We start from the raw sequence: 27,817 nt of genomic DNA on the forward strand, positions 1-27,817 counted from the left end.
CTCCTCCAGGACTCGGGTCTCTAGAACCCGTGTCTCTTCCATCGTGACCGTTCACCTGTAAAGCCACTGCTTTCAGCACTATTTGCCAACGTCCTCAAACTGCTCAAACGGCTGACCGCCAGGTAAGCCCTAGGTTTTTTGGTCTGGCGACGTTCGAAAATGACACGATCAGTTATCAAAAATCAGTGGTTTGAATTCAGGCTTCTAAACAGACGTATAATTATGAAGACAAAAACACATCATCAGCTTAATTCTAATTTAAAATCAACAAAACGCACCGACATCCGATAAGCATTAGCCGACAATCACTGGGCGGGGCAATCACGCATTCTACTACTACACAAAACATGACTCGGGTTGGCGTTTTATGACATGCGTCTCTGTACCAGTCCGTTCTAAACAAACCGACACCGTCGGCCATGTCAAAGAAACTTAAAAGGTCTCTCAGTACACCAGATCAAGGGCAGTCGCTGCATCCACGCACTGCAGACAGACACTATAGATATAATATTTAGAGCAGCTAGAGGCAACTCCAGTCAACCATATGATGTGAATTAGCAAAGATGGAAGGACTCAGAGGAAAGCGCATCACAGTCTGCGCCAGATGTAGCATTTTTAAATCCAAATCAGTGTGATTTTGGGCCTCGCATATGGGATTTGTTCCTTTAATCACTTTACTCTTTCTAAATCACAAGTGATTGGCACAGAGTGACCCAGGTCTGGGAGTCATTGGCACAAGAAACAGTGCACTTGAAATGTCTGCTTAGGAGATCTCCACATCCTATAGCCTTTGATGCACTTACTGGACAGCCTGACCATGGCAAAGGACGGCAATCGGTGCCCACTGACGGTGAGCTCTGAATGTACTTTTTCCGATTCCCACACTACAATCAATTTAAGGGGTGTTCAGCAAACTGCACTGTCAGGGTTCTTATTCAGCTGCAGCCATTTTGCAAAGTATACACGCTAGACAGCTTTTTGCTGCATTTTTTACCTCCAAATATATAAGCGTTCTATGGAACTTCGACATGGGGCATTTTGGCTGAGAATATCTGCAGCATGCATGGCTCCAAGATCTCATGTTACTGTGAGGTGGAACAAACAGGGCCAGGCAATGAGCAAAGACAAACAGACCGTCACGCAGTGGGCAGGCGGGGGCCATGGATTTTGGCAGGGGCCGTCCGCACTACGCGGAGAGCCGGAGACAGACACGGTAGCGAGGCCCAGCGATCGCGCCACAGGGGCTCCGGTGAAACCACAGCGACCTCACCGATCGTTTTCATATGGAAATTGGGAGGGAGCAACCGTTAGCTTATACGGGGCGGGCCATGGGCCGTGACGTGGCTAACGGGAGAGGAGCAGTTAGGCTCAGAAATGGCAGCGGTCCAATGGAGGGGTGGCAGGTGCCGTGCGGGTGTAGCACAGACCCGGACCGTCTTGGACCTCCCGCGATCGGACCCCGCGGCTCTACAGGCAGTGCGCTCGGGCGCTCCAAATCCTGCTCAAAGGCAGCGTGCATTTAGAAAATGGTGGTGTGAGTGTGTGGATCAGCGTAGACAGTCCCTACAAACACGCCGCAGTGAGAAATAACACTTAATTTCAGTCAACCATCTTCTGCACATCAGGTTTGGGTTAAATGAGTAATACTCTTTCACGAGACCAAGACCATAAAACAGACATCAAGTGGATTTTTACAAAGAGTAAGGAATCGCACGCTGACATTTTAAAGGCTACAAGCATATGATTTTTAAAATTTTTTTGGATTTTGTTTGTTTTTATTTTTTTGTGTTTTTTGTTTTTTTAGTCTACCAGAAGATCTAGGTCAGTTTCTTGAGTATCAGGAAAAAAACTTTCGCACGCTTCTAACGTGAAAGGCACGAACAATGACGACCTTTAAACTAAACCGGCCATTTGGACAAGATGCAACAACAACTTTACGATGACATGAATAATTCTCCATCAGGGTAACACGTAAGAACTTCTGAAGTCTGAGCGCAAAGCAAAAATCACATGCAAGCTTTGTTGGGGATGGAAAGGAAATGAAATACAACAACCACTGACGCCAAGCGAAACATCATGAGCAGTCTGTGCTCCTCTCTCGGCCTGGAGCTGTGTGCAGGCACACGCACAGCCATCGCTGGCTGGGATTCTCCACGTGGGCTATTGATCCGGCTGCAGAGATCCGCATGTGCTTTCAGGTGAAGTCGGGCCTCAGCTCCATTACTCGCGGTGGATCCTTGATGCAGGGTCTGAGATTTCACCGTCACTTCAGGTTGGCGCACTGTGTTCAGAAGCGCGTGTGTATACGTGTGTGTGTGTGTGTGTGTGTGTGTGTACACTTGTATGGCTGTGAATTTAAAGAGCATTCAACTCCTCTAAGTCTCTTTGCATCAACATGGCATGCTTCCTGGAACAGTTATATGTCCAAGCTTACGTATTGCCTGTTTCAGCATCAACAAACCTTTGCTGATGATGTCTGTTTTCTTCTTCTTTTTTCCCCCTTACATGACATGGAGCGTGTCTGTCAGCTGCGAGGATGAAAGGGTCGCCCTGGGGAGGGCGTACTGTTTAGGCACACATTTGTTGCATTCACGTCTCGGCGGCGCAGTCGGGACTGATGACAGAGGGGTTGGGGGGGGTGGGTGAGGGCGTCTTAACTGAGGTTGCGGGCGAGGCTTACAGTACTCAGGGTCATGGGCGCCGCCAGCAGGAGTTTGGGAACTGGGCTGAAGTGGCCATCCACAGGAATGCAGTGGAGGTCTGCAGGATCTGCCGTCAGTACCTCGGCGGGGTCTACTAGAAGACAAGGACATGCAGGGCAGAATGGGGGAAAAGTGGGGGGTGGAGAGGCGGGGGGGGGGGGGGGTCAGACAGAGAGAGGTGAGAACTGAAGCTCTTTCAGGACTCTGCAACAAAAGCAAAATGAAGTTTGAGGCAAAGTGAAGGAAGTTTTGCATAAAAACCGTCATCAGAATGTTCTTATCCAGGAACAAGTGGGACTATTCTTTCCGACACTGAGAAAACACACGAAACTGCAATATCCTGATGCTGATCGCTGATCAGAGTGGAAAAAGCATGGGACTTTCAGAAGACACGTTTTGTGACATTTAAGAGACTATCTGACCATAAAAAAGACAGGAAATTAATACTCTCAACTCTGCCCGCCACAGCAGTGTTGATGCACAATTTGAAAACCGTGATCAGATAAAAAGACAACGCTCCTGGATTTTCCCAATAATAGGAAGTAATGATTTTAAAAGCTTTCAAATGCCCTTTTAAGAACCTTTGTGCTCATGCCTCCTCAGTCTAGTCCTAGTCCCAGTGTTCTAGAAGGACTGTCCCCAGTCACACAGCACCACCACCAAGCTGAAAGGAAAACCAGTGCTCCAGTAGCTTCACACCATGCCGGTGGCCACACAGCGTTACAAAGCAGCACCACTCCAGTAAGCCTGGACGGAATCGCACTGGACTGACGCCGAAGGCGATTCCTTCTCAGCAAGAACATAACCGGTGGCGTCCTCCGAGACAACGCCGCCATGGGTGGCAAATGGCACAGCGTGGGCTCAAACCTGCATCCCCCTCTGCACGTGCTCCTGGGACAATGTGTCTCAAAAAAACCCAAAAAACAAACAAACAAACAAACAAAAAACACCCCGAGAGGGAAACGAAAGAATAACTACGGATACTACGACCTTTTATCTTCATAAAGGATGTAGCTATGTGCTGTACAGGACCAACATACAGTGGAGACATTTGAAAAGACACAGTATAGAGGTGAACACACACACACACACAGACAGGGTGACCCTGAGCTATACAGAGACTCTTCCTGGTCCACAGGGAGTTTAATTCCGGTCAGGGTTAACTTCCACAGAAAATACCCTTTACATCCTACAGGGATTATTAAAACTATGCAGGTTTTACATCTATAATGCAATAGGCTTAAATAAATGCAAGTTCATTCTCTCTGTGGACCAGGACTGAAGCCCCTACAGCTAAAGAGAGAAGAGGCCAAAATGAAGGGGCAAACCTGATTGGAGGCAGCTGACTCGGCAAAAGGAACATTGGTGACTGGGGTCGTAGCCGACGAAACAGTGGAAGTGGTGGCACCGTGCATCATGGGAACTTTTTTCAGGCGAGTCAGACAAGAAACAAGGGAGAGGGGGGGGAGGTGGGAGGAGGAATGTTATGAGTACCATGACATAATATGCCAGAGGAACAGGCAGAAGAGTCATGGCAACCAGCATTTATGTACTGCCAAGATGACGTCTTCACCCCAGAACATGCAAGTTAACCTTTGCGGTAACACTTTATAACAATGATCATTTATGAGGTATTTACAAACTAGCAACTAATAAAAGACTAAATACTCAAATGACGTATGTGCATAATTAGCAGTTCTTCATGAAAAAGTTACAGACCATTTTTAAAAGGACAGGATCCTTCTGAACATTGTTCGGTAAAACCATGACAAACATCTACAATACTTACTTTGTCTTCTGTTTATAATGTTCTGCTGATAATGTGATTCTTTAACTGTTTCTTTTAACTTCTCAGTATTTCTGATTTAAGGCCTATCAGCACATTCTGGGCCTGAGGTTTCTGTAGTTTCAGGCTCACTTTTAAAGAGGCTTTATTGTCCTTCTGTCAGTTTTGGCAGAAAGATGAAAAATCCCATTAAGCCTTCCTAAAGGTGGCCAATGGCTTTCTACCCGTAATCAACTTTTACAGATTTTTGTTGCAATTAAATTGTAAAAGAACTGCAAAAAGAACTGTAAATAACTAGCAAATGATTTATGAAGTTACGCACTATATGTAACACATGCAAAAAAAGTTAAGGCTACACATGATCATTATGCAAAATGATTCAACTTTAGTTAGTTCGCTACAGAGCCTTTTAAACAACCGGCAAAAGATTACTGAACATATTTACAGATACTTCATGAAATGGTAAAGTCTAGAAATGGCTTAAACTGCCACAAACACAGAATACGCATTCTAAATCACTAAAAGTGTTCAATATAAACTATTTCTTTTCAACTTTTAATAGTTCATTGTTAAAATTGTTCTTAAACAGCTTCTGAACAGCTTCAAATTTTCCTTAAACAGCTTCTGTCATTATAAAGTGTTACCAACTTGAAATGAACGACTGCTCCTACGCACTGTACTGCAGCACTGTACTGCGAAAACGTGAACTAAACCGAAACTACGCCTCTAGTTTTCATAAACAGATGTGAGGGGTCATCAAAATCATACAATCCAATCAGACAAATGCATCTGATAATTGTATTTTGATGGAGCTGTACCATGTACCGGAGTCAAGCAGAAAGAAAACAAACGGATAAAAAACAGGCTGATGTTGACTACACAGACGAAGCATGGTAACGCACACCTAGACCGCACAGCAGCCAACGCACAATACACACTGAATACTGACCGCCGTAAAAGTCCTCGTTTTACTTCTCACGCCCACATGTGAAGGGCACACGTGTGGATTTGGGAACAGTGAGTGTGAGCTAGCTCGCTTTACACTAGCAAGGGGTTCTATTGCAAACAGTGCGCTGATACGGCAGGATAATGGAACAGTCGTGGCATCAGAGGCGATTAATGCTCCAAAAACACAAATATGCAGACGCGCGTTTCCCCTTACATACAGGCATATACACACACACACACGCACGCACACACACACACACGCACGTACGTACAGGCACGCTCAGCAGGTTCACTCTAACTCTCTGGCTCATTGCACCGCAAACAGAACATTAGGGGTTTGTCCAACTTCAGAGAGAATCCACTCTCCAGAGGAACTGGGAAGGGCAGTACAGAAGGGCAGTACAGAAGGGCAGTACAGAAGGGTAACACAGAAGGGCAGTACAGAAGGGCAGTACAGAAGGGTAATATAGAAGGGCAGTACAGAAGGGTAATATAGAAGGGCAGTACAGAAGGGTAATATAGAAGGGCAGTACAGAAGGGTAATATAGAAGGGCAGTACAGAAGGGCAGTACAGAAGGGTAATATAGAAGGGCAGTACAGAAGGGTAACACAGAAGGGCAGTACAGAAGGGCAGTAGAGAAGGGTAACACAGAAGGGCAGTACAGAAGGGCAGTACAGAAGGGCAGTACAGAAGGGCAGTACAGAAGGGTAACACAGAAGGGCAGTACAGAAGGGCATTATAGAAGGGCAGTACAGAAGGGTAATATAGAAGGGCATTATAGAAGGGCAGTACAGAAGGGCAGTACAGAAGGGCATTATAGAAGGGCAGTACAGAAGGGCAGTGCAGAAGGGTAATACAAAAGGGCAGTACAGAAGGGCAGTACAGAAGGGCAATATAGAAGGGCAGTACAGAAGGGTAATATAGAAGGGCAGTACAGAAGGGCAGTACAGAAGGGTAATATAGAAGGGCAGTACAGAAGGGCAGTACAGAAGGGTAATACAAAAGGGTAATATAGAAGGGCAGTACAGAAGGGTAACACAGAAGGGCAGTACAGAAGGGCAGTACAGAAGGGCATTATAGAAGGGCATTATAGAAGGGCAGTACAGAAGGGCAGTACAGAAGGGCAGTACAGAAGGGCAGTACAGAAGGGCATTATAGAAAGGCAGTACAGAAGGGCATTATAGAAAGGCAGTACAGAAGGGCATTATAGAAGGGCAGTACAGAAGGGTAACATAGAAGGGCATTACAGAAGGGTAACACAAAAGGGCATTACAGAAGGGTAACACAAAAGGGCATTACAGAAGGGTAACACAAAAGGGCATTACAGAAGGGTAACACAAAAGGGCATTACAGAAGGGTAACACAAAAGGGTAACACAAAAGGGCAGTACAGAAGGGCAGTACAGAAGGGTAATATAGAAGGGCATTACAGAAGGGTAACACAAAAGGGCAGTACAGAAGGGCAGTACAGAAGGGTAATATAGAAGGGCAGTACAGAAGGGCATTACAGAAGGGCATTATAGAAGGGCAGTACAGAAGGGCATTACAGAAGGGCATTATAGAAGGGCAGTACAGAAGGGCATTATAGAAGGGCAGTACAGAAGGGCATTATAGAAAGGCAGTACAGAAGGGCATTATAGAAAGGCAGTACAGAAGGGTAACACAAAAGGGCATTACAGAAGGGTAACACAAAAGGGCATTACAGAAGGGCAGTACAGAAGGGTAATATAGAAGGGCAGTACAGAAGGGTAATATAGAAGGGCAGTACAGAAGGGTAATATAGAAGGGCATTACAGAAGGGTAATATAGAAGGGCATTACAGAAGGGTAATATAGAAGGGCATTACAGAAGGGTAACACAAAAGGGCAGTACAGAAGGGTAACACAAAAGGGCAGTACAGAAGGGTAATATAGAAGGGCAGTACAGAAGGGCAGTATGGAAGGGTAATATAGAAGGGCAGTACAGAAGGGCATTATAGAAGGGCAGTACAGAAGGGCATTATAGAAGGGCAGTACAGAAGGGTAATACAGAAGGGTAATATAGAAGGGCATTACAGAAGGGTAACACAAAAGGGCAGTACAGAAGGGCAGTACAGAAGGGCAGTACAGAAGGGCAGTACAGAAGGGCAATATAGAAGGGCAATATAGAAGGGCAATATAGAAGGGCAGTACAGAAGGGCAATATAGAAGGGCAGTACAGAAGGGCAATATAGAAGGGCAGTACAGAAGGGCAATATAGAAGGGCAGTACAGAAGGGCATTATAGAAGGGCAGACCAGAAGGGTAATATAGAAGGGCAGTACAGAAGGGTAATATAGAAGGGCAGTACAGAACGGCAGTACAGAAGGGTAATATAGAAGGGCAGTACAGAACGGCAGTACAGAAGGGTAATATAGAAGGGCAATATAGAAGGGCATTACAGAAGGGTAATATAGAAGGGCATTACAGAAGGGTAATATAGAAGGGCATTACAGAAGGGTAATATAGAAGGGCATTACAGAAGGGTAACACAAAAGGGCATTACAGAAGGGTAACACAAAAGGGCAGTACAGAAGGGCAGTACAGAAGAGCATTACAGCAGGGCAGTACAGCAGGGCAGTACGGACGGGTAGTACAGAAGGACAATATAGAACGGTAGTACAGTGCACCTATGGATGCTGAGCCAAGGCAAGAAGTGGGTTCGATTTAGCTGGCAGGGACCTCAAGACCGGTTCGGTCGTCGTTAAACACGTCAGAGAGCGCGTGGTGTCAGGGTGCAGCAGCTACACGATCAGCGGATAGGCAAGGGGTGTGTGTGGGTGTGTATGTGTACACGCTACAGGGGGAAAGGGCCGGGCCTGGCCTGGGCTCTACCCTCACCGGCATGTCCGGGCCCTGATAGGTAGCGGCTGTGAGGGACCCTGCAGCTGCTCCAGTCCCGTCTCTCCCAGCGGCCCTCTGCCAGTGGGCCAGGGGGTTTGAAAAGCCCTACAACAGATTTGAGGGTAGGGTGAGGGAGAGGAGAGGAGAGGATGAGGATGAGGAGGAAGAGAGTGGCCAGACGGCGCCATCGCTTACGCGCGCCAGCACGCAGACACACAGGCCAAACGAGAAGCCACACAGGGAGGCACAGTGGAGGCAAAACAAGCAGACAGCTGGCTGACGAAGACCAGGACAGACAGGGCGGGGTTACGGCCGGACACGCCCAGATACCGGACGTTCAGAACTTTTCATCGTTCACTCATGAAACCGTCACAGAAATAAAAAATAAAAAGAATAAAAAAAAAAAAAAATGGACACCAGTTATGTCGAAACCAAATTCATTTTTTAAGGACACAAAGGTTGCTGAAAGTTTTTTGGATAAACCCTCACTTTTTTCCTTATGTATTTCTGACTGTAAAACACATGTAATTGTCCCCAGATTGCAGTGATGTTAGCAGTTTAGGTAGGTTGATGGGTCTTGCTTCTCTGAAAAAAGGACGATTTTAAATTGGAGCTTTTTGATCTCTCCCGGCTGCTGTAGTGCATCGGCGCGCCCATAAAGCCACCTGTGGAGCGGACGGGCTCCCGAGGGTCCTACCGACGCCTCCCGCCGGAGTCATGCAGAGGCTGGAACCTGGCGCACCATGCACATAGAGCCTGCCCCAGGGACAAGGAGCAGGAAGAGGTGGGCAAGGGGAGGCACGCACAGGGGTCAGAGGAAGCGACACAAGGCCGAGGCAGAGCGACAAAGTTAGTGTGGCGAACCCGGAGGCAGCACGGGTTGACATACAGGACGCAGACACGAAGCAGAGGCACAGCAGAGCACGGGACTCTCCGGGTGGGGGTCAGATGGCGCCGTATGGGAAAAGGGTTGCAGAACGGATCCGTTCACCGAAACGGTGTTTTTTTTTTTTGTTGTTGTTGTTTTTTTAACCTGGGATAAAGATAATACGTTTGCTCTCGCCTGCATTGTCTGGTCTCGTGGTCAATTTATAGACACAAACCTTTTTACTTAATTTCATCCATGTGGGAGACAGTTCCTGAACAGAAGTTATTCAGTGAAAAATTAATAAGTAGGTCTGATGTCACAGATATCGCAGATTAACGCTTGCTTTTGAAAACGAGCCACCCTCTTAGACCTACCGCTGGGAGTGAGGGAGTCTTCAGCGATGCCAACACTGCAACATGCAGGCAACAAATGCACTGCAGCATCTGGGTGCGAGTACACAATGCAATGGAACATGGTGAGATGGCGAGGCTCAGTGTGCATGTTGCAGGGGACCAATTAGCAAGACAATGGCACTGAGTGGACCACCAGGAGACAGAGGTCGCAGGAGGTTTAAAAAAAAAAAGATGGGGGGGGGGGAAAGAGAGAGAGAGAGAGAGAGAGAGAGAGAGAGAGAGAGCGCGAGCATGAAAGACAAAGGGTTTGGGAGGCGTTTGGTCAAGCGGGGGAGGAGCCGGGCCTGGCTAACCCAGTTTGAGGTCCTTGCGGGCGGGCGCGAGCGAGTGTTATGTATTCCGGCGAGGGACGAGCGTGCCCCCAGGGCCTGGTGGACGGCGATACCGATAGCACCGCCGTCCCTTGCCCTCACCCCGGGGAGGCTCACCTGTGGGGAGGAAGGCTGGCTGCTGCAGCTGCATGCTAGCCAGGGCCTGCTGGTAGTGGAACATGCTGGGGTTGAAGACGGCCGCCGTGGCCCCATTGTTCTTCTCCAGCGTGGGCCTCTTTGGTAGCTGCTGCATGGTCCCAGGGGGCAGAGCCTTCGAGAGCCGGAGAGCGAGAGCGGGCAAAGATAAGAGATCAACACATTATATATGACAAAATTACAACAGCATCAATACTCAGAAGTGAAATATTATTGCTTTAATACCGTAATGCTTACTCTGGTGTTACTGGCATCTGTGTTATGCGCACAGGCATCTCAAAGTTATTTTTAACAGGTAATGGGCCCATAATCTGCTATGGAATTTAATCTGCGCGACTGCAATCTGCAAGCTGAAGTCAAACGTTCAGACAGGTAGCACTACACATGTTCTTAGTTCTGCCATATACATGCACTCAAATCACTTTGCAATTACTGCACATTTCGCATGATAAAACATGTTGATGGTCCCCACTACGCTTGCATTATATTCAATTAGCGCCATGTTTTACTAATTTCTGTTTGTTTCACGAAACCTCGCTGCGATATAAAACAAAAGCCAAAAAATGGCATCCTTTTGCAATTAGGGAAAACAAACACCCTCCCTCCACCTCAAACTGTGCATATGTGATTTACTGAGCAGCCATAGTACTGTGGGCTGAGCCATGCTGGTTCGAGCATTCTGAATAGCGGCCATGCTTTGGAAAGGCGTGCTGGAATGAGCATAGGGTCACATCGGAAGATGTAAACAGGAAATGAAGTTTTTTTTTTTGTTTTTGTTTTTTTAAACAAACGGGTTTAGGTTGGGAAGGTGAGAGGTCAAAAAGTACCAGGTCAGGGGCTAGCAGCAGGCTGTGCTTCAGAGGTTGCACTGCTGCAGGATTGGGCTGTGTTAGCGGGCAGCGAGCACATGACGACAGCAAACCAATCAACGGAGATGGACAAACAAAAACAACACACAGGACACACCAGACGATAAACCAATGTGGAAACGCTGCCGGCTGAGATGGAATTTCAGAGAATAATGTAGAAACAGGATAGGGAGGGAGGGAGAGAGAGAGAGAGAGAGAGAGAGAGAGAGAGAGAGAGAGAGAGAGAGAGAGAGAGAGAGAGAGAGAGAGAGAGAGAGAGAGAGAGACGGGGCGGGGGGTGTTAGGGCAACACAGGGCACAAACATCAGTATATCACTGACCGGCTGACGCAGTGTGTGGTATGAGGAAGAGAGAGCAGAGACTAAATGAAAGCCAAATGAGATGAAAGCAAAAAAACAAACCAAAAAAAGCCCCCAAAACCAACCCTACAGCAAGCTGGCGGGCAAGCTCGAGTGCTGAAGTGTGACGTGATGCTTCAACAAACCTGTTTATTAAATCAAAAACTCAAAACAAACAACCCCCCCCCCCCCCACAACACTGCAGGAAGAGCAGGGTGTTAAGACTGCGCAAAAATGCTGGCTGTTGCACAGAAACCTTGCAAGCTCTGCAGAGGACACGGAATGAGTGCTGACGGCATGTGCCGGAGAGCTCACTGCAGCAAAACAGCTGTATGCAGAAAGTGTGTGTGTGTGGGGGGGGTAATGGGTGAACCACCCCCAGCTAACTTTCTGCCCTCGTTCCTGCACTGCAGCCAGCATGTGCGTCTGATCGCAGGGCCAGAAGCCCCGATACATCACACAAAAGGCCAGCCACACACACACAGAGCCTTGTAGGGGTTATGAATTATTAAACACACCCTTCACACCCACAGACACAGGGTCTGTTAAAACGGAGTTATAAATACACAGACACCTTCATCTGATACTTCTAATTGCACTAAAGAACATCTTAGATGCAATTGTGCAATTGGGCAGCATAAATTAGCCTTTGATAAGAATCTATCTACAATGAAACTTTCAGTTTATTATTAGATTCTTAAGGGCTGCAGGGTCTTTAAGAAGCGCTTCTTAAAATGTCAAGAGGACACCACTTCGCCATTCTCTAATACCCTGTAATTACTGAATTAGCTAATGCACAAACTCATTAGCTGTCTGCTCTTCCAAACCCCACACGATGCCCTATAACGAATCATAGTTACACATTTATTCGCTATACAGGTTGGGCCGTCAAATCCAGATGCACCATTTATTACTTACAGCCCAATTTACCCGTCACTAGGCTGAACGCAACTGGTCTAAGTCTCCCGTGTGACTAGGCCTAACATTTCAATCTTCGCGGGATCTGCCGCGAAGCCGACGCAAGGCCCGAGAGGATCGTGCTGCAGGTGGCGCCGTCTCACCATGGCGACGGCACTGTGGCTGGCCTGGTGCTGAGCAGCTTTAATCCGCGCTTGCAGGTGCGCCGGCGGGTGGAAGTACTTGCACTTGTCGCGGCTGCAGCGGCCCTTGATGTAGTCCATGCAGACGACCACCGAGTTCTCGCTGCCGTCCACCATGGCCGCCTCAGCCGGGTGCGCATAGCGGCACTCGTTCTCGCCCCGCGTGCAGTTGCCCCGCTGGAACTCACGGCACACCTGGGAGAGCGGGAGCGGGCGACGTGAGGGACAGCGAAGGCACCGCACACGCACGCATGCGCACGTCTACACCAACCCCACACACACACACACACACCCACCAGCACCCACAAATCCAAAACAAAACACCTCACCAAGCTCGCAGTACATTTAAAAAGGTACTGCTTTTGATACAAAAAACTGACAAGCAGTATTAATAAAATGCAAATTTAAGAAATATAAAATTTATATTTAACCACAGCATGCATACTAAAATTACATGCTACAAAAACTTGTAGAAACACTCTCTTGCATACAAAAATTAAATGCTACAGACAAAACAATTTTCCTGATCAGCCTGGTGTGGGTGTATAATGACAGGTGATCAGGTGATAGTGTCTCCCTGGCAACGTAAGCAACCCGACAACCCCAGTGGTGGGGGGAAAAGGAGGGGCCGTCTCTCAGCTAGACAGGGCCGCACAATGCATCTTTTGACAAATGATATTGCAGTTCTGACCGCCACGGTACTGATATACCAAGAGGCGGGAACATACAAATGAGCTGCGAGTGACCGATCGCAGATATGGCACGAGTTGATTTTTGGCTGTTTAATGAATCATAGAATTCACATATTGCAGCTGCAGTGTAACAATATAATCCTAATGTAGTATGTTACTCCATACCGTGCAGTCAAGTCAGCTAGTAAAATATTACATTATTTAGCTAATGTTTGCCATGTCAAGTCTTAATGAAACCGACCGATGGCATGCATTTCCAACGTAATCCTGTTAACCTAATACCATCTGAATAAAAAACTTAATTCATCCTTCATAATATTATGCTACAGAACAAAAAGTGACACCCCCCCCCCAAAAAAAACAACCCCTCTACCTGCACTTGAACCTTCTTGTATTTGCATATCTATGCCGACTTGTCTGTGTTTGCAATAAACAGAAAAGCAAACCTACACAGGCACACCGTTCTGATCTTACAACAGTTCCGATCTTATAACCCTGACAGGAGAGGGCTGTGCCGCCCGCGCGAAACATACCTCGAGCTTGTCCGTGCGCACGTGCTTCTGCGCAGCATTCCCGTTGCCCATGGCGATGCCGGTGGGGCTCCCCGGGACCAGCACGGGGGCGGCGGGTAGCAGCTCGGGCACCAGGCCGATGCCGGGGCTCATGTGGCCCACGTACGGGCCGAACGCCACGCCCTGGCTGGGAGCCAGCGACGGCGACACAGGGAACGAGGTCTGACGCGCGGGAATGGCCAGAGGCAGAGAGAGAGAGGGGGACAGAGATGAGAGGGGGACAGAGCCAGCTGATTGGCTGGACAGGCGGACGGCGAGTGGGTGTGGTGAACAGGCGGGCTCACTATGGGCTGGAGCTGCGTTCCGGGTAACATCAGCTGCATGTGCTGGGCCAACATGGCTGCTGCCGCTTTCTGCTGGATGAGGTTGTTGCGGCCGTTGATCTCCAGCTGGGTCTTCAGGTGCGGCGGGGGGTGCAGATACTTACAGTTATCGCGGGTGCAGCGGCCCTGGACCGGGGGGGAGGGGAGGGGAGACAGAAGGAGATGAAGGGAGGAGAGAGGGAGAGGGTGAACTTGCTGCTCCTCAGCTTTGCGATTCAAAGTGAAGTGGAGCTGGCTGACAGACAGATAAGGCCGTCCTGACTGAGAGGACCCAATTAAAACGGGCTTCCCTAGATACACTGGTGCCAGCAGACAGACAAGAAACGGAGGAGTGTTGGAAATTCAGGGGGCACCGACACGCAAACGCGGCACGAATGCCAACGCCCAGGAACCCTACACCTGTATTAGACACACACACACACACACACACACACACACACACAAACCCTGGTGTAGTTCAGCTGCTTCCCTACAAAAACATGCTACACTGTCTGCAATTCAACTGAAGTTCAATTAATCAACAAAAACCCCAAAACATATGTCCCATGCATGTTTCTAAACAGGAACAGGCTAGACACTATACCGGCAGTTATTCAGATCTTAATATTAAACAGCTGCTTGTGTAATGATATTAAGCAGTGCTAGTACGTGGCCAGCATGTGTTTTATATGTTGTCCTTATATGTTTTATATGACAAAAGCCAGCTGGGTTAAGTTCCTGTGTGTGTGTGTGGGGGGGGGGGGGAGTATTTGTCCATCAGTGTGTTATGAAACATCGCTACGGTACAGGTGTGGAACCAGGTGTGTTCTTATTTCCCACCCAACTGTGTGGCCATTTTTAAAGCGATAACATTTCAGAACCCGCCCGAGCACTGCGATCTTGCCAAGGAAGCGGGCAAAGAACTTTCGATAGGGAGGTAGAACAGTGCTTTTTAAACCCTGTACAGATCCACAAGCACAGACTCCACGCATGCACAAAACCGGATAAATGAGGTGCGAGCTGACTAAGAGCTGCATGCTGCCTAGAGGAGGTATCTCTAAAGCAACAACTGCAGCCCATCTTCTTCACGGACGGCATTAGGGGTTCGCCGCTCGGTGAGCTCCGAGTCAAGGGGCAGCAGGCCGTCTCGACGGGAGCTCCCCTGCCTACAGCGTTCTCAGGGCCAGCCTCCACCTCCGAGCCCAGCGAGTCCACGTCGGTGCCACCAGCAGCCCGCGCGGTGGCCATAAACCTCCGAGGCGCTTTCGAACGCTCTAATTCTCCTCTCTGCCTTTCCCACCGAGCCTCCGGCCCCTGAGAATGAGACATCAGACTGTCCTCTCGGCTCCGCCCCCTGCTCTCGTCAGGCCATAACAGCAGTACGGATCTCCTGTGGATTGGCTGCCTTTGCTCCAGGACCTCGATGACTGCAGGTAAACGGAGTTGGGGGAGGCGGAGGAGATGACGTTGGCCGTTGCTCCCTTCCCCCGCTCCCCGACGACACTCACTGTACATACTTGGCAGTGTCTCTCTGCACAAGCTCCGAGCTCAGACCGCACAGAACTGTAATGTCCAACATGCAGGCAGCCCCATGGAAGCAGCTATATCACTCGCTCTCACATGCATGCACACACCTATATGGATGGCAATGTTTGCATCAGCAGTAGAGAGTGTGGTAATGAGCTGGCAGCCACAGCAGGGTAGAGTGGTGAACTACCCAAAACAGAGAGGAGAAGCAGGCCTGCATGAAAAGCACAGTCACGGCACCGACCTGCATTATTAATGACCATGCTGCACTCCCACAAATCCATCATCCCCCCTACAGACACACTCACACACACACACACACATCTGAGGGAGATATACTAGTAGCTGTAATAATAAGCAGTGGACACGCCTCCTGTGTTTTCCTCCTGACGAAGTGCGTGTGTGCGCGTGTGTGTGTGTGAGTGAGTGAAAGGGAGAGAGAGAGAGAGAGAGAGAGAAAGAGAGAGAGAGAGAGAGAGAGAGAGAGACAGAAATAAATAAATGAAGAGCTGTAAGTCATGTCAAGCAGGATGCACTGGGTCAGGGATCTCCTCTGTGTAGTCATGGCAACGCACCCAGCAACTGGAGGAAGTTTTTCCTCATGCTGTCTCCTCACTGCTTATTGGTCACAGAGAAAGAGAAATTTTTTTTTTAAGGGATGCTTTTTATCATGTAGCAAAACTGTTCTAAGCTACACAGATACTGCACAAAAATAAAACGCTTCTTTCAAACATCACTGTGACACACGAGACTCAAATATTATATTGTGGCTCGCAGTCCGCATTCTTGCGTCTCACTCAAAGTAAGCAAGTGTCATTATTAGTAAAGTTGGTTATTAATAGAGGTGGCTGTTAGCAAAAGAACCTGTTTAAGGATTTGTTAGCAGATCGCAGGCATGTAAATTTCAGCAGCACATTTCTGGGGAGGAGCAGAGTTCAGAAATTCATGTGCCACCAGAGCAAGGGCTTGGTAGACTGGCCAGTGAGGACTGATGCACAAAGCAGGGTCTTCTGCAGAAGATGCTACTTAGGAGAGAGAGAGAGAGAGAGAGAGAGAGAGAGAGAGAGAGAGAGAGAGAGAGAGAGAGAGAGAGAGAGAGAGAGAGAGAGAGAGAGAGAGAGAGAGAGAGAGAGAGAGAGAGAGAGAGAGAGAGAGAGAGAGAGAGAGAGAGAGAGAGAGAGAACAGTGGGGCAGCCAATAAGGAAACATCGATAAATTAGTGGTGGGGGGGGATGGGCTCCTGTCTTCAGAGAAATGAATGAGCAGTATTAATATGAATAGAGCAGTATGATTAAAACCCAAGCTGTGATCGCACACAGCCTTTCATATGTTCATACTTAATTAAGGCAGGCAGTTTCGAGCAAGTGATTTCGAGCTACTCGTTTAAATTCAAGGAGACCGGCTAGGCAGAACTGGTTATTCTGATTGGTCTGTGGCTAGGTGTGCTGGGTAAACTGCGTCGGCATGGAAGCAAGGGCTTGCGTGGGAAGCTCACGGTTGGGTCTCGATAAACAGGAAAGGAGTCGACCTTCATCTGCCAGCCTCCCTCCCCAAACCTCCCCACTCCCAAACCTTCCACCCCCATGGGTGTCCCTGAGCCTGAAGCTGGCAAGGACAGACTGATTTTTCCACCAGTGAAGAACCAGTCGTGTCGTACTTGGTGGTCCCGGTGCCGAGCACGCCATCGTGCTGGTTTAACAGCCCATACTGGGGGCGCGTTAGCAGACTAGCATTTGCTGAACACCGGACATCGCCGGGCTCTCTTGAGCTCGAGTTCCTTGAGGCAGCACACACACACACACACACTCCCAGTGTGCTAGTGGCAGCACACACACACCCAGTCGTTGCATTTGAGACACACCTCCCCACCTCCCACGTCCCCAAACACAGAAGGCACGGCAGAACTGCTGTACAGATCTTGACTGCAGCTTTGCGCTCACTGTTAATTAACAACTTTCTTGTAAACTTCCATCATCATCTATAAAGATGACGTAAACGATAATTAGGTAAATCAGTCATAATCAAAAAAGTTCCAACTTTGGCAGAAAAGTGAAAAACATTTTAGATTTCATACACTGTGAACTAGCTGAGCTATGAGGACGCCTTATATTGGAATGAACCATGTGAACAGGCTCTCTGCAGATATAGGTTGCCAAGTCCTGCTGCCTACTACAGGAGGGAAGGGATCGCAACTCAGCTAAAGGCCCTAAAGAACAGTGTGTGTGTGCGCGTGTGTGCATTGTGTCAATGATTTTCCAGCATAATCACGTTACTGCTGCTCATTCTACAACTGAGCTAAATCAAGCATGAACGTGTTGGAAAGTCACCGCGTGTGTGTGTATAGGTTACCTTGAGCGAGTCGAAGCAGGCGATGACTCGACCATTCTCTACGTGGCATGTGCGTGAGGGGTGGGCGAACTTGCACTCGGCGTCGGAGCGTGAGCATGCGCCTCTCTGGAACTCGCGACACACCTCCAAGGTCAGCCACTTGGTGTCGCGGCCCATGGCCACGTTGACGGCCATGGCCGACTGCGGCACGAGCAGAGGGGTGGGTGGAGGGTGGCGTCAAGGGGGAGACGAAGAGGGTGGAGTGGGGTTGACGGTCACTTCTCGGCGGCACGGGAAACGCTCGCTTCGGTGAAAAAGTGTTGGGACATGCTCCGGCGTCCGGGCAGGACGGCGCAAGGGGGCTAGCGAGAGTCAAAGGTCAGGGGCCGTGCAGCTTTGTACGTCCCGGTACGTTTACGACGACGGTATCACGCCACAGGGGGCGTCTGGTCGTCTCACCGTCCGCACGCTCCCTCCACGGCTCTGCGTCTCCTCGGACGTCCCCGGAGTGCCACGTCCGCGTAGAACTGCCGCGTCTGCTCCTCCTTTAGGCTCCTAAAAGCTCCCGTCCCGCTGCCGGTGGCCTGCCTGCTGACACTCGCATGTCCGGGTGACAGGAGCCGGGCGGGGAGGAGAGAGGCACCGTGAGGTCGCGGAGTCCGAAAGGGGAGACGGATCGACTGTCCTTAAGGTGAGAAGGCGAGCGGTCTGCTGGGTGGGCGGGGTTGGGGGCGGGACCAGGGAGCCAACAAATGCCACGCGCGAGTGTTCGTCTGTCTGGGCGGGAAACTCACGGGCACACGTGGCCGCACAGATGCAGGCGCCGACGAGGGCCGGTCGGGGAGGAAGTGGGCGTGGCCGGGGGCTGTTGCAGCATGGAGCCTGGGTGCGTCGCGCCCACACCGCCTCCTCCAGCTCCTACTGGAGAGGCGTGCTCGCTTCGCACGTTCTGCTCATTGTAGCCGCGTCCGCCCTCGGTTACGGTACGGCCAGACCTGAAGAAGAAAAGGGGGAAAAAAGAAATAGAAAAACAAACTGTGAGAAAGAAGCAGGAAAACAAAACAACCAACCAACAAAAAAACAAAACAAAAAAACAACAACAACAACCAGCAGCTTAACAATGTAAAAGAGGTCTGAGAAAGGCCAACGTGGCGACCGAGACGTAATCTGAGGTGCTGGATGAAGTGGCAGCTGAAGGGAAGCAGGAAACCCACGTGTGCTCAGACAAACCTGTGACTCGGTGGTCCGGAGGATGAGTCCTGGGGGAGCTAGGAAAAAGCAAGAGGAAGAAAGCGTAACGGTGGGGGGGTGGTGGGGGGTTGAGAGACGTCAGCGCGCAGGAAAGGGCAGGCTGAAGAGATGGGGGAGGGGGGGAGCGAGCGACGTCACTTTATGATCGGCAGAGTGCATGTGGGAGCAGGTCGGCGCCGTGTCGGATACGACAGCGCTCGTTTGTCGAGGAGGCCCTGAGAGAGGTGGGCGAGGCCAGCACTGCTAAGAAACCCCGCACACGTTTTTGCAATGGAAAAATGAAACGCGCGCGCGCACGTGTGTGTGTGAGAGAGAGAGAGAGAGAGAGAGAGAGAGAGAGAGAGAGAGAGATGGGAAGAGCAGCTGCTCCGCACCCGTGGGGCGGCAGCCAATCGGCAGTCACTTTACAAACAGGAAAACCAGGGCAGCGCCCAATGAAGAGAAGGGTTACACATCGATCTTAGCGTCCTTTTCCTCTCAGTGCCCCCTGCGCCTCCTGGGGCAGAGGTTGGTACTGCAACAGTCCCTCAGCTGATATCCAAAGGGAATGAAGATCACCTGCCTCTGTTTTTCACAGGTTTTTATCAGAAGGGTTTCAGTACTAGTATAATAGTGAGATATGCAATCACTACACTGCCTGATTCGCTCCCTCTCACACACACACACACACACGCGTGCGCGCGCGGAACAGATAAAGGCAGGGAGACGAAACAGGACAGGAAAAATATAGCGCCCCCCCCCCCCCCTTCTTAGACATCTTTGATATAGCCCAGGAATGGCTGTCCGTTGACAGAGCTGGACGGAGCAATATAATTAAAAACCATGAGATGAACAACATGCCAGTGCGAGAGGAGGATCAGTAGGAGGATGTTTTCATCTGCGGGTGGTTCTGCCAGCTGATACGCTCCCCAGAGATGGCTAGCCCTCGGGAAGAGTCGGCGAGGCGATCCCGCGCCAGGCACCGCAGTACCGGCGTGAGGGCCCGCGAGCTACGACACGACTCCTGGGGGGAGCCGTCTCGCCTACTGGCCACACGCGGAGGAGAGAAGGACTTAGCGAGGGCCGGTGACGCGCTCACGTGGGCTGGGGGGTTCTGGGCGCGTGCAGCAGGGTGCGCGTCACGTTAACGGTCAGAAGAGCAGCAGGTAGAACGTGGCAGGCAGGGGTGGGGCGGGTTAGTATGTTACCCAAACACGCGCAGCCAATCCAACACTCAAATAACACGCCACTCCGCCCGTTCAAAGGGCCGGACCCCTGGCCCGGACCGCCTGGCACGCATGCATGCAATGTTTTGGTTACGTGATACGAGACGTACGAAGAAGCGCACGCGCCGCACTTATGCGACGCGATTCAAGAAGACAACTTGCAGTGTTCACTGATCTCCCCACACTCCCACTATCTAAAAAACCTAACGTATGATCGAAAATATACTTAAGGTGTCAACAGCCATTGCTAATGCAAATAAAAAAAAAGCAGAGCCCTGACTCATGACTAAGGACCTGGACAAAGGGATGAATGAATAAAATGGCATTAGAGCTCAAACAAATAAGACCACAGAGAAACAGAACAAACAGGGGTGGAAAAGAGGAGCGGGTGGGGGAGGGGGGGGAGGCGGGAGACAGCAGGGCAGATAGGATCTGTCCCCGAGTCTCACAGAGACACACACAGACGGAGGCAGCAGCAGGGGGTGCGGGCACGTGACTGCGCAGACAGACAGCCCAGAAGGAGAGCGCTGCAGCGTAGTGGGAGAAGGGTGTGAGGGAGAGGTGCGCGCGCATGTGCGCGAGACAGGGCGAACTAAACGAGGTGGGGGTGGTCAAGCTGAGTTACGGACTCCCACCTCCAGCCTGCAGAACAAGGATGACCCCCGCGCCGAGAGGCGCAGTAAGAAGACGGACAGCGTTGGCGTGTGCTCCTCTGCTCTCCTCACTTGCCTGCATGCAGTGCCCTCCTGTCCTGGCCTACGCCAAGACGGGCACGTTGCCGACCACAGGAGAGCGCCCCCTGGCTGCGGTGGCCTACATGACAGCACCACTGCCAGAACTTTTTAAGCAGGGGGGGGTGGGGTCATAAAAAACACAACCCACACCACGATGCAGACCGCTCCAGACACCTGTAAGGCACAACGATGGGGGCGGGGTCCTTTCACAGCAGCACTAATGTCGCATGGAGCTACACAGAGGCGGTCACTTTTAAAGGAGCATCAGCCAGGGCTCTCACAAACAGGAACAAACGCCTAATGTGAATATGCGCCGATACACGAGGCCTGATGGCTAAGGATGTTGGCACTTCATACAGTAAGCATTTCCTCTGCTTGGGCGAGGAGCACAAACAAAGGATCTTCCGTTTGGGGCTAATAATAAAAACTCACATGGCCTTTCTCGTACAGGCTGGGTGTGTGCTAGTGGCAATGTGAAGCTGTTTTACTGCGATGTTCTTCAACTGGGTGATAGCTGAGTAGAGGACATAGGGAGTCAGGGATAGGGAGTGTGTGTGTGTGTGTGTGGTGTGTCCCAGCAGCTATTCTGTGAGGACTGTAAATATCAAGAGCTAGAAACATCAAGAGTGTATTGCCTCTACAAGGTCACTGAGCCAGCAGCACTGTAATACACACACACACACACACACACACACACACTTACTTCACATTGCGGTGACCTTCAGGAATGCAGCAGAGAGAATGTGCATGCACAAACAGAGCGGGAGAAGACGTGTGTGTGTGTGTGTGTGAGAAAAAGACTGAGTTGAGGATCCATAAGCCATTCTTCACGCCTGACCCTTAGCAAGTAGCTCAGGTTTTGGGTCATGACCAAAATATTCAGGTAAAGTAAACAGCTAAATAGCTCAAATAAACAACTAAAGAACACAATGAATTCATGGAACAATCTGATGTTCACCTCATGCTCATCATGGTTTCTAATTAAACGTCCTGATATTTCAGGTGCAGATATTAGTCCTTATATAAACATTAACTTTGATAAAGCCTCCAAACACAGGCCGGGGACAGAAGTAAAACAGGCTCGTGTGTGTCAGGTATGCTGGGGTCACACGATGTATCGCTTGTTAATAATTATTGCGATACTTCTGATGACGCAAAAGGCTGCAATATGCAAATGTACCCTCTAACAATTTGCACTTTTTTTTTTTGGGATCCTGACCAAACAGGGGTGTTCAGATGAGCCTTCTGTGTGCGTTTTGATGAATCATTGTTCAACGTGGTATTCACATCACTGAACAAATATAAAGAGTTTCAGCTAAAATAATGTGGGCCAGTCTTCAACCATCAAATAGCAAGGAGTCACTAATGTGTTCAGATATACTGCAAGGCATATTACAATATGTGGCAATATAATATTTGTGCTTATTGTGAATGCACAACAAATCACCACTAAATAAGCCCAACTCATAGCACCAGCGTATTGATCAGCTGGATCAATACAGCATTATTTAGTCCCTCCAGACACGATAATAATTACTGTGACTTTTCTCTGCCCTGCGTCACAGACCGTCAAAGCATATGAATAGGCTACAGTAAGCCAGTTTAACAATTAACCAAACATTTTCCCATTACACCGCCTAGTCTGGCAACCCCATGTGTTTCCGGGCCAATGCAAGCTGAGCGTTACTATAAAGCCTAATAAAACCAGTCAAACTAAATAAGACATATCCTTGTAAAGATGATCGACTTAGATGCCTTGCACACGCAGAAGTGCTGACCAGAATATTTTACTGGCCAACAAAGGAGCTAGGCCATCGTAGCTTTCATTTGCAAGTTTTATTAGTGTAAACACATTACTCCTCAAGATAGGAGTCCGGGCCAAAGTCATACCCAGAATAGAAAATAAAACCCAGTGCGATCAACTGTACCATTACTATAATCCTCAGGATCTGGTTTTTAGCTTTTGGGGTCATAAAATTATAAGAACAATTATGACATCACAATGCATCCGTTGATGATTGGTTAATAAAACCTTAACAAACCATAGAGCTGTGGAGAGGCATGATACAGGTCGCAAGAATGGACATCAGAAATGATGCATTTTGCTTTAATATTCATCCTAACGTAACAAAAAAGGCCTGAATAAACATTTGCGGACTGACAAAGCGTCATTGAAGCAGCATAAACACAAGCACCACTTAAGGACGTGGCAGGTTACAGTACATGCCGTGCGGTTAGAACAGAACGCACATGGAGTGCGGGTTTGGGGGGTGTCAGGACGGGAGAAGGCGTGTTGTTGGACAGAGCACCGTACCCCTATGGCATCCTGACCTTCATACCGGGAAACCCAGCACGGCCTCTGTGATGCTACCACGGCCACTCAGGCACAGGGCCTCTGTTCTTGTTCCTGCTTGACAGCTAATCTGCACTACATTAATAAGCGCCATGCAAATAATACTACTCTCGTACCTCATGCAACTTTACGGGCACACGTGCCGGCAGCCGCCACAAACGTTAAAAGGCTTAGGAGGGTGGCGTACAGAGGGCTGGCTGTACTGAGGCATGCGCTTGGTTTAATAGAGGACAAAGACCTTCTCGGGGATGCAAAAAGAGGTTCTAGGGAGCAGCAGACAGATTAACTCGTACCGTCTTTTTGGGTGTTTACCCAGCGGAACTGAAACTATAAAGCATCGAATTCAGAAAGCATGAGTGTATGCTCATGGAACAAAATTAGACAAGCTTCTTTTCACCATTTATTCTAAAGCTCTTTTACCCTTTTCACACTCTTACTATCAATGAGAAGTGAAGTGAAACAAATGAACCTTTTTTTACACTAACGACTGATCGGCTGTAAGCTCCAGACCTTTTTAATAGACCTAGCATCAAAGTAGTTATTTCTATTCTATATTATTCAATGTGTTATTCCTATTCTATCAAAAAAAAAACAAAAAAAAAAAAACCCCCACATAACATTTTTATGATCATTTGCATTACAATATAAATGCTGATCCTATTAATTGCATTAATATTGGCAATTAGTAGCAGGCACAGTGAGATGACAGCAATCATACTATAGGGCAGCCAGAACTGTTCCATGTTCCATGCAGTCATTGCTTACTCAGTCACTGAGACACAACCAGGAACAGCAACCCAGGAGTGCAAGGCGGGAACGTGCAAAGGCACGGCATAAAATGGACGCCAAACGGCTGAGGTGAGCCGAGAGGAGGGGTTAGGAGACTGGCGTTGGCAGCTGCACAAGTCACCCTGAGAGAGAGAGAGAGAGAGAGAGCGCGCCCACTACCTCAGAGAAAAAATAATTAGGTTAAGTATCTATAATCCCCTTTAGCCTCCTCCACTGTTGCAGTCTCCATTCACAAAAGCCTTCAGCGACCGGCGTCCACACAGAAAGTCTCACTTCCAAAAGAGACATGCAGAGTATCTTAAGAATCCGGGCCAGGCTGCGTGACAGCTTGAAGCAAAAAGTGTGTTATGTCTGTTCTCCACCCAGACTAGTTTGACAGTCCAGCAATCTGATCAAACCATGTAAGGTTACACGTCTCAAGTTACTTAACTAATCCTGCGTTAATGGTTATGAGGATTTGTAGTCTAATGATTATTGCTGGCCATGACATGTCTTCTTCCATGTTCTCTTGAGCAAAGAGAAAGCCATTAGAGCACAACGAACATCTGTCATAATTCTTAGCCTTATACTGCACGCCTGATGATGAAATAAAATGGTGCAATAAATATATACATACATACAAATAAATAAATAAACCTGCCAGTGAGGTACCACAGATGGTAATTACTGCTAAATAAGATATCCATGAGATTACACACTAATAAAGCAAGTTAACCGTGAGATTACCATGCTCACAGTACCATCTTAATCTGTCACGGCAACATGCTTCAACAGACACTTTTGAAAAAAAAAAGGCAAATAATAATAATGAGGATAACAACAACAACAACAACAACAACAACAATAATAATAATAATAATAATAATAATAATAAACAGCAGTTATTTCCAGCTGTATAAGGACGTGCATGTGGAAGATTCAGGCGCAACTATGATAAACAGTGAGATTCGGTATGATATCCTCTTTGTAAAAATAGGAAGAGGACATATTTATGAATATGCACTTCTTCCTGGGTCTTAAAACTCCGGTTATATCTTGAGCCACGTAGCACCCAGACGTTTTACACCTCCTGACAGAACTGGTCAGAGCCAGCACGCCGGGGGAAGGCGAAACGAGGACACGAGCGCGCGTGTGCGTGTGTGTGTACAGTAACATCAGTGCGCGCTGTTATCAGTGTTTCCACGGCGCGAGAGGGCGAGCGAGCTAGACGAGTGCAAAGTCCGCCAACTCAGAGCCGCGACAAGCAGCAGGAGAGCCAACGTGTCCGGGCCTGCAGTGGGGCGACTAAGCGAGGCACTGCAGTGTGTGTGCGCTAGCGCACACACGCGCTGCACCATACTTTATGATGTTGGGCTGTTTCCTCATATCTGCGTGCACCCGCCTCTTCAGCGAGGAATTTCACCTCGATTCCCACATCTGCCGACAACGTCACCGAGAGCAGCAGCTGCCGTAACCTGGTTTAACCCCGCCATAAGGACTTGCATTGCGGTTTGTTTTCCATTCCGGCAGAGCTGCACGGAGGACCGCCGAGGCCTCTCGCAGTCCACACAGGACATGCACACGTCCATCCACCAGCTCAGTACGGGCTGCCATAGCCAAGGGTGTAACAAAAGCACTCAAAGTAGGAAGTTCCACCTGAACACCATGCAGACGTTGGGGGGGAGGGGGAGTTGGTTTCACCGCGTGAGCCAACGCTATGCAATAAGCCTGCATTTGGGATTGGTACCGGGCATATTTTTACAACCAGCGCAAAAGCCAGCTTGGCCCAACTTTAACAAAGGACGACAGAGTACGATACACACAGGAGCTGCTCTACCAAACCGTGCCTTGGCCTCGAGGAAAACAAAGCTCTAGGCAAGGCTGCAGGCCACATCACGGCGCGAAGGGAAGGGGGGAGGCGGTGGGCGTGCAGCGAGCTCGCATGCAGTCCGCGAGTAAAAGGTCGGCACGGTCAATCAGGGCGTGCGTTTCCTGCTGGCGCGAGCCATTACGACAAAGCCACGCAGTAGCGGAGGAAACTAGCTGTGAACCAAAGGCACATAAACACAGTCACGCCAAGTTGCGACTTAAACATCACGCACAAATTCGGTTTTGAAGACTAGAATGGAAAAACTTTGACTATGTCGTTGCAAAAAAAAAAAAAAAAGATTTTTTTTTTTTTTTTTTTTAAGTACTAGCTACTTTTCTTGCCAAATACATGCCAATGTAAAAACACATGCCAGGTTCAGGAAACCAAAGTACTTTTATTTCTGTGGTAGCGTTAGTTGCCTAGCTGGACATGTGCACGACTCTAGTAATGAAAACATCAACATTAACAGTCGTGTCATCCGACGACTCTTACTAAGACCCCTGGAGCCCCAACTACTCGTTTTGTTTTAGTTGGATGATCCAATTTATTTCCTTTTCTGTGGCGATTCCACAAATGGCCCTTGCGACCAACTGCAACACGAAGCCGTTTGAATTTCGGTTTTCTTTTCTGATTCAGCACCACTCAATGTCATTACCGACATGAGCAACAGCTGCCGGAGAAACATCCAAGTGACACAGCAATGCGACCAATCGACAGACCAACGCTTCGTTACAGGCGGGCCAAAACGGGCCAAGCGGAGCCCGAAAAACAGACCAGCACGCCGGCGGCCCCCGTTTAGGAAAACGACCGGTTACAGGAGTCACGGTTCAAGGCCATGTGTGCAACGCCAGCTCCGCGCTGGCTAACGCGACCCACCCGCTTGCACTAAGCTCACCTGGCCCACTTAATCACCGTGCCGGAGATAAATCAAGTGGGTTTCTTTGGACATAATATGCTTCGAGATACCGTAAACAGAGCGCACACACACGCGTCAAGCTCGGGGCTTTAAAGGTGAGATGGCCTAGCTCACTGCGACAGCGGCACTTACCTGTGCGGAGCGCCCGTTGGGCTCGGCCGTCCTTCGCTTTAATGCTGTGGTTTGGGTGCGTTGCTTTTAAATCAAACGCCGTGGAAAGCGGATCATTTGATAAGTAGTTACGTCCCTGGTTTATGCGAGGCGCGCACACTTCGCCGTGCGAAGTTTACTTTTTTTTTTAACGTCGAGCCCTCGGCATCGCTGCGAAATGTCCAAAATAATAACGCGCAAAACGGTATTTTTGGGGGGGGGGGAGCGAGCGAGCGAGCGAGCGAGCGGATGGGAAGCGTGAGGCGAAGTTGCGAGCAGCGAGGAGACGAGACGAGGAGAAAACGAGGGAGGGCAGAAGGGAGGAGTAGAGCAACACACACACACAAAAAAAAGAGAAAAGAAGAGTATGCATGCGTCTTCTGGGTGGTACGACGCGCCCTGCCGTGGCTAGATTGCCTCCATTTTAGGGGAATCCCATTCGGTTTGATCACAAACCCCTTCGCGAGGGTTGGAGTCAGTCATGAAGAAGCAAACGTCTCATGTTATTAAATGGCCATGGGCTAAATATCTATCACATTATCGTCATTTATGTCCTTCCTAGCGTATACTGTCCTTTAAATGCAAATGTTCTATTGAGATGTAATTCTCGGTCTTAGAAGTTGCCTGCGTTAAATAACACAAACGGAAAACACAAACGCGTAAAGGGCGAACCGGTTTTCCCTTTGCCATTTGAAACATAAAAGCATATCATTTATCAGAGGGTTAAAATTGTGCGCAATGCCTTAAACGTAAGTTGGGCGTTGGGCGCCACCTGTTGTATAAATGAAGAACTGCAGC

General features: G+C 49.0%; 1 protein-coding gene across 8 annotated transcripts; it reads right to left on the reverse strand.

Annotated features, from left to right (window-relative positions):
* Positions 1–115: 115 nt before the first annotated feature.
* Positions 116–27,685, reverse strand: mbnl3 (muscleblind-like splicing regulator 3). Of its 8 annotated transcripts, none has more exons than XM_027012972.2 (9): positions 27,002–27,685; positions 17,794–18,767; positions 13,900–14,064; positions 13,577–13,777; positions 12,313–12,546; positions 10,006–10,159; positions 8,294–8,401; positions 4,031–4,125; positions 2,680–2,793 (listed from the first exon to the last, which is right to left on the reverse strand). In XM_027012972.2, exons 2-9 carry the CDS (start codon positions 17,965–17,967, stop codon positions 2,776–2,778), a joined length of 1,149 nt encoding a protein of 382 aa, XP_026868773.1. In that variant the 5' UTR covers positions 17,968–18,767; positions 27,002–27,685; the 3' UTR covers positions 2,680–2,775. The 8 variants fall into 8 exon arrangements, with proteins under 8 accessions (XP_026868772.1, XP_026868771.1, XP_035388111.1 ...); XM_027012973.2 differs by having other exon boundaries at positions 2,711–2,796; XM_027012971.2 differs by lacking the exon at positions 4,031–4,125 and having other exon boundaries at positions 116–2,793.
* Between the last annotated feature and the right edge of the window lie 132 nt (positions 27,686–27,817).

This window comes from Electrophorus electricus, chromosome 12 (genome assembly GCF_013358815.1).
Source record: "Electrophorus electricus isolate fEleEle1 chromosome 12, fEleEle1.pri, whole genome shotgun sequence".
NCBI lineage: Eukaryota > Metazoa > Chordata > Actinopteri > Gymnotiformes > Gymnotidae > Electrophorus > Electrophorus electricus.

What these genes read in the sequence shown, in the direction of transcription:
- mbnl3 (XM_027012970.2), bottom strand. Translation starts at nt 17,967, where the DNA reads ATGGCCGTCAACGTGGCCATGGGCCGCGACACCAAGTGGCTGACCTTG. An exon ending in CCTGCTTCGACTCGCTCAAG is followed by an intron (nt 14,065 to 17,793) that starts GTAACCTATACA and finishes CCCCCGGTCCAG; the next exon opens with GGCCGCTGCACCCGCGATAA. An exon ending in TGCGCACGGACAAGCTCGAG is followed by an intron (nt 12,547 to 13,576) that starts GTATGTTTCGCG and finishes CCGCTCTCCCAG; the next exon opens with GTGTGCCGTGAGTTCCAGCG.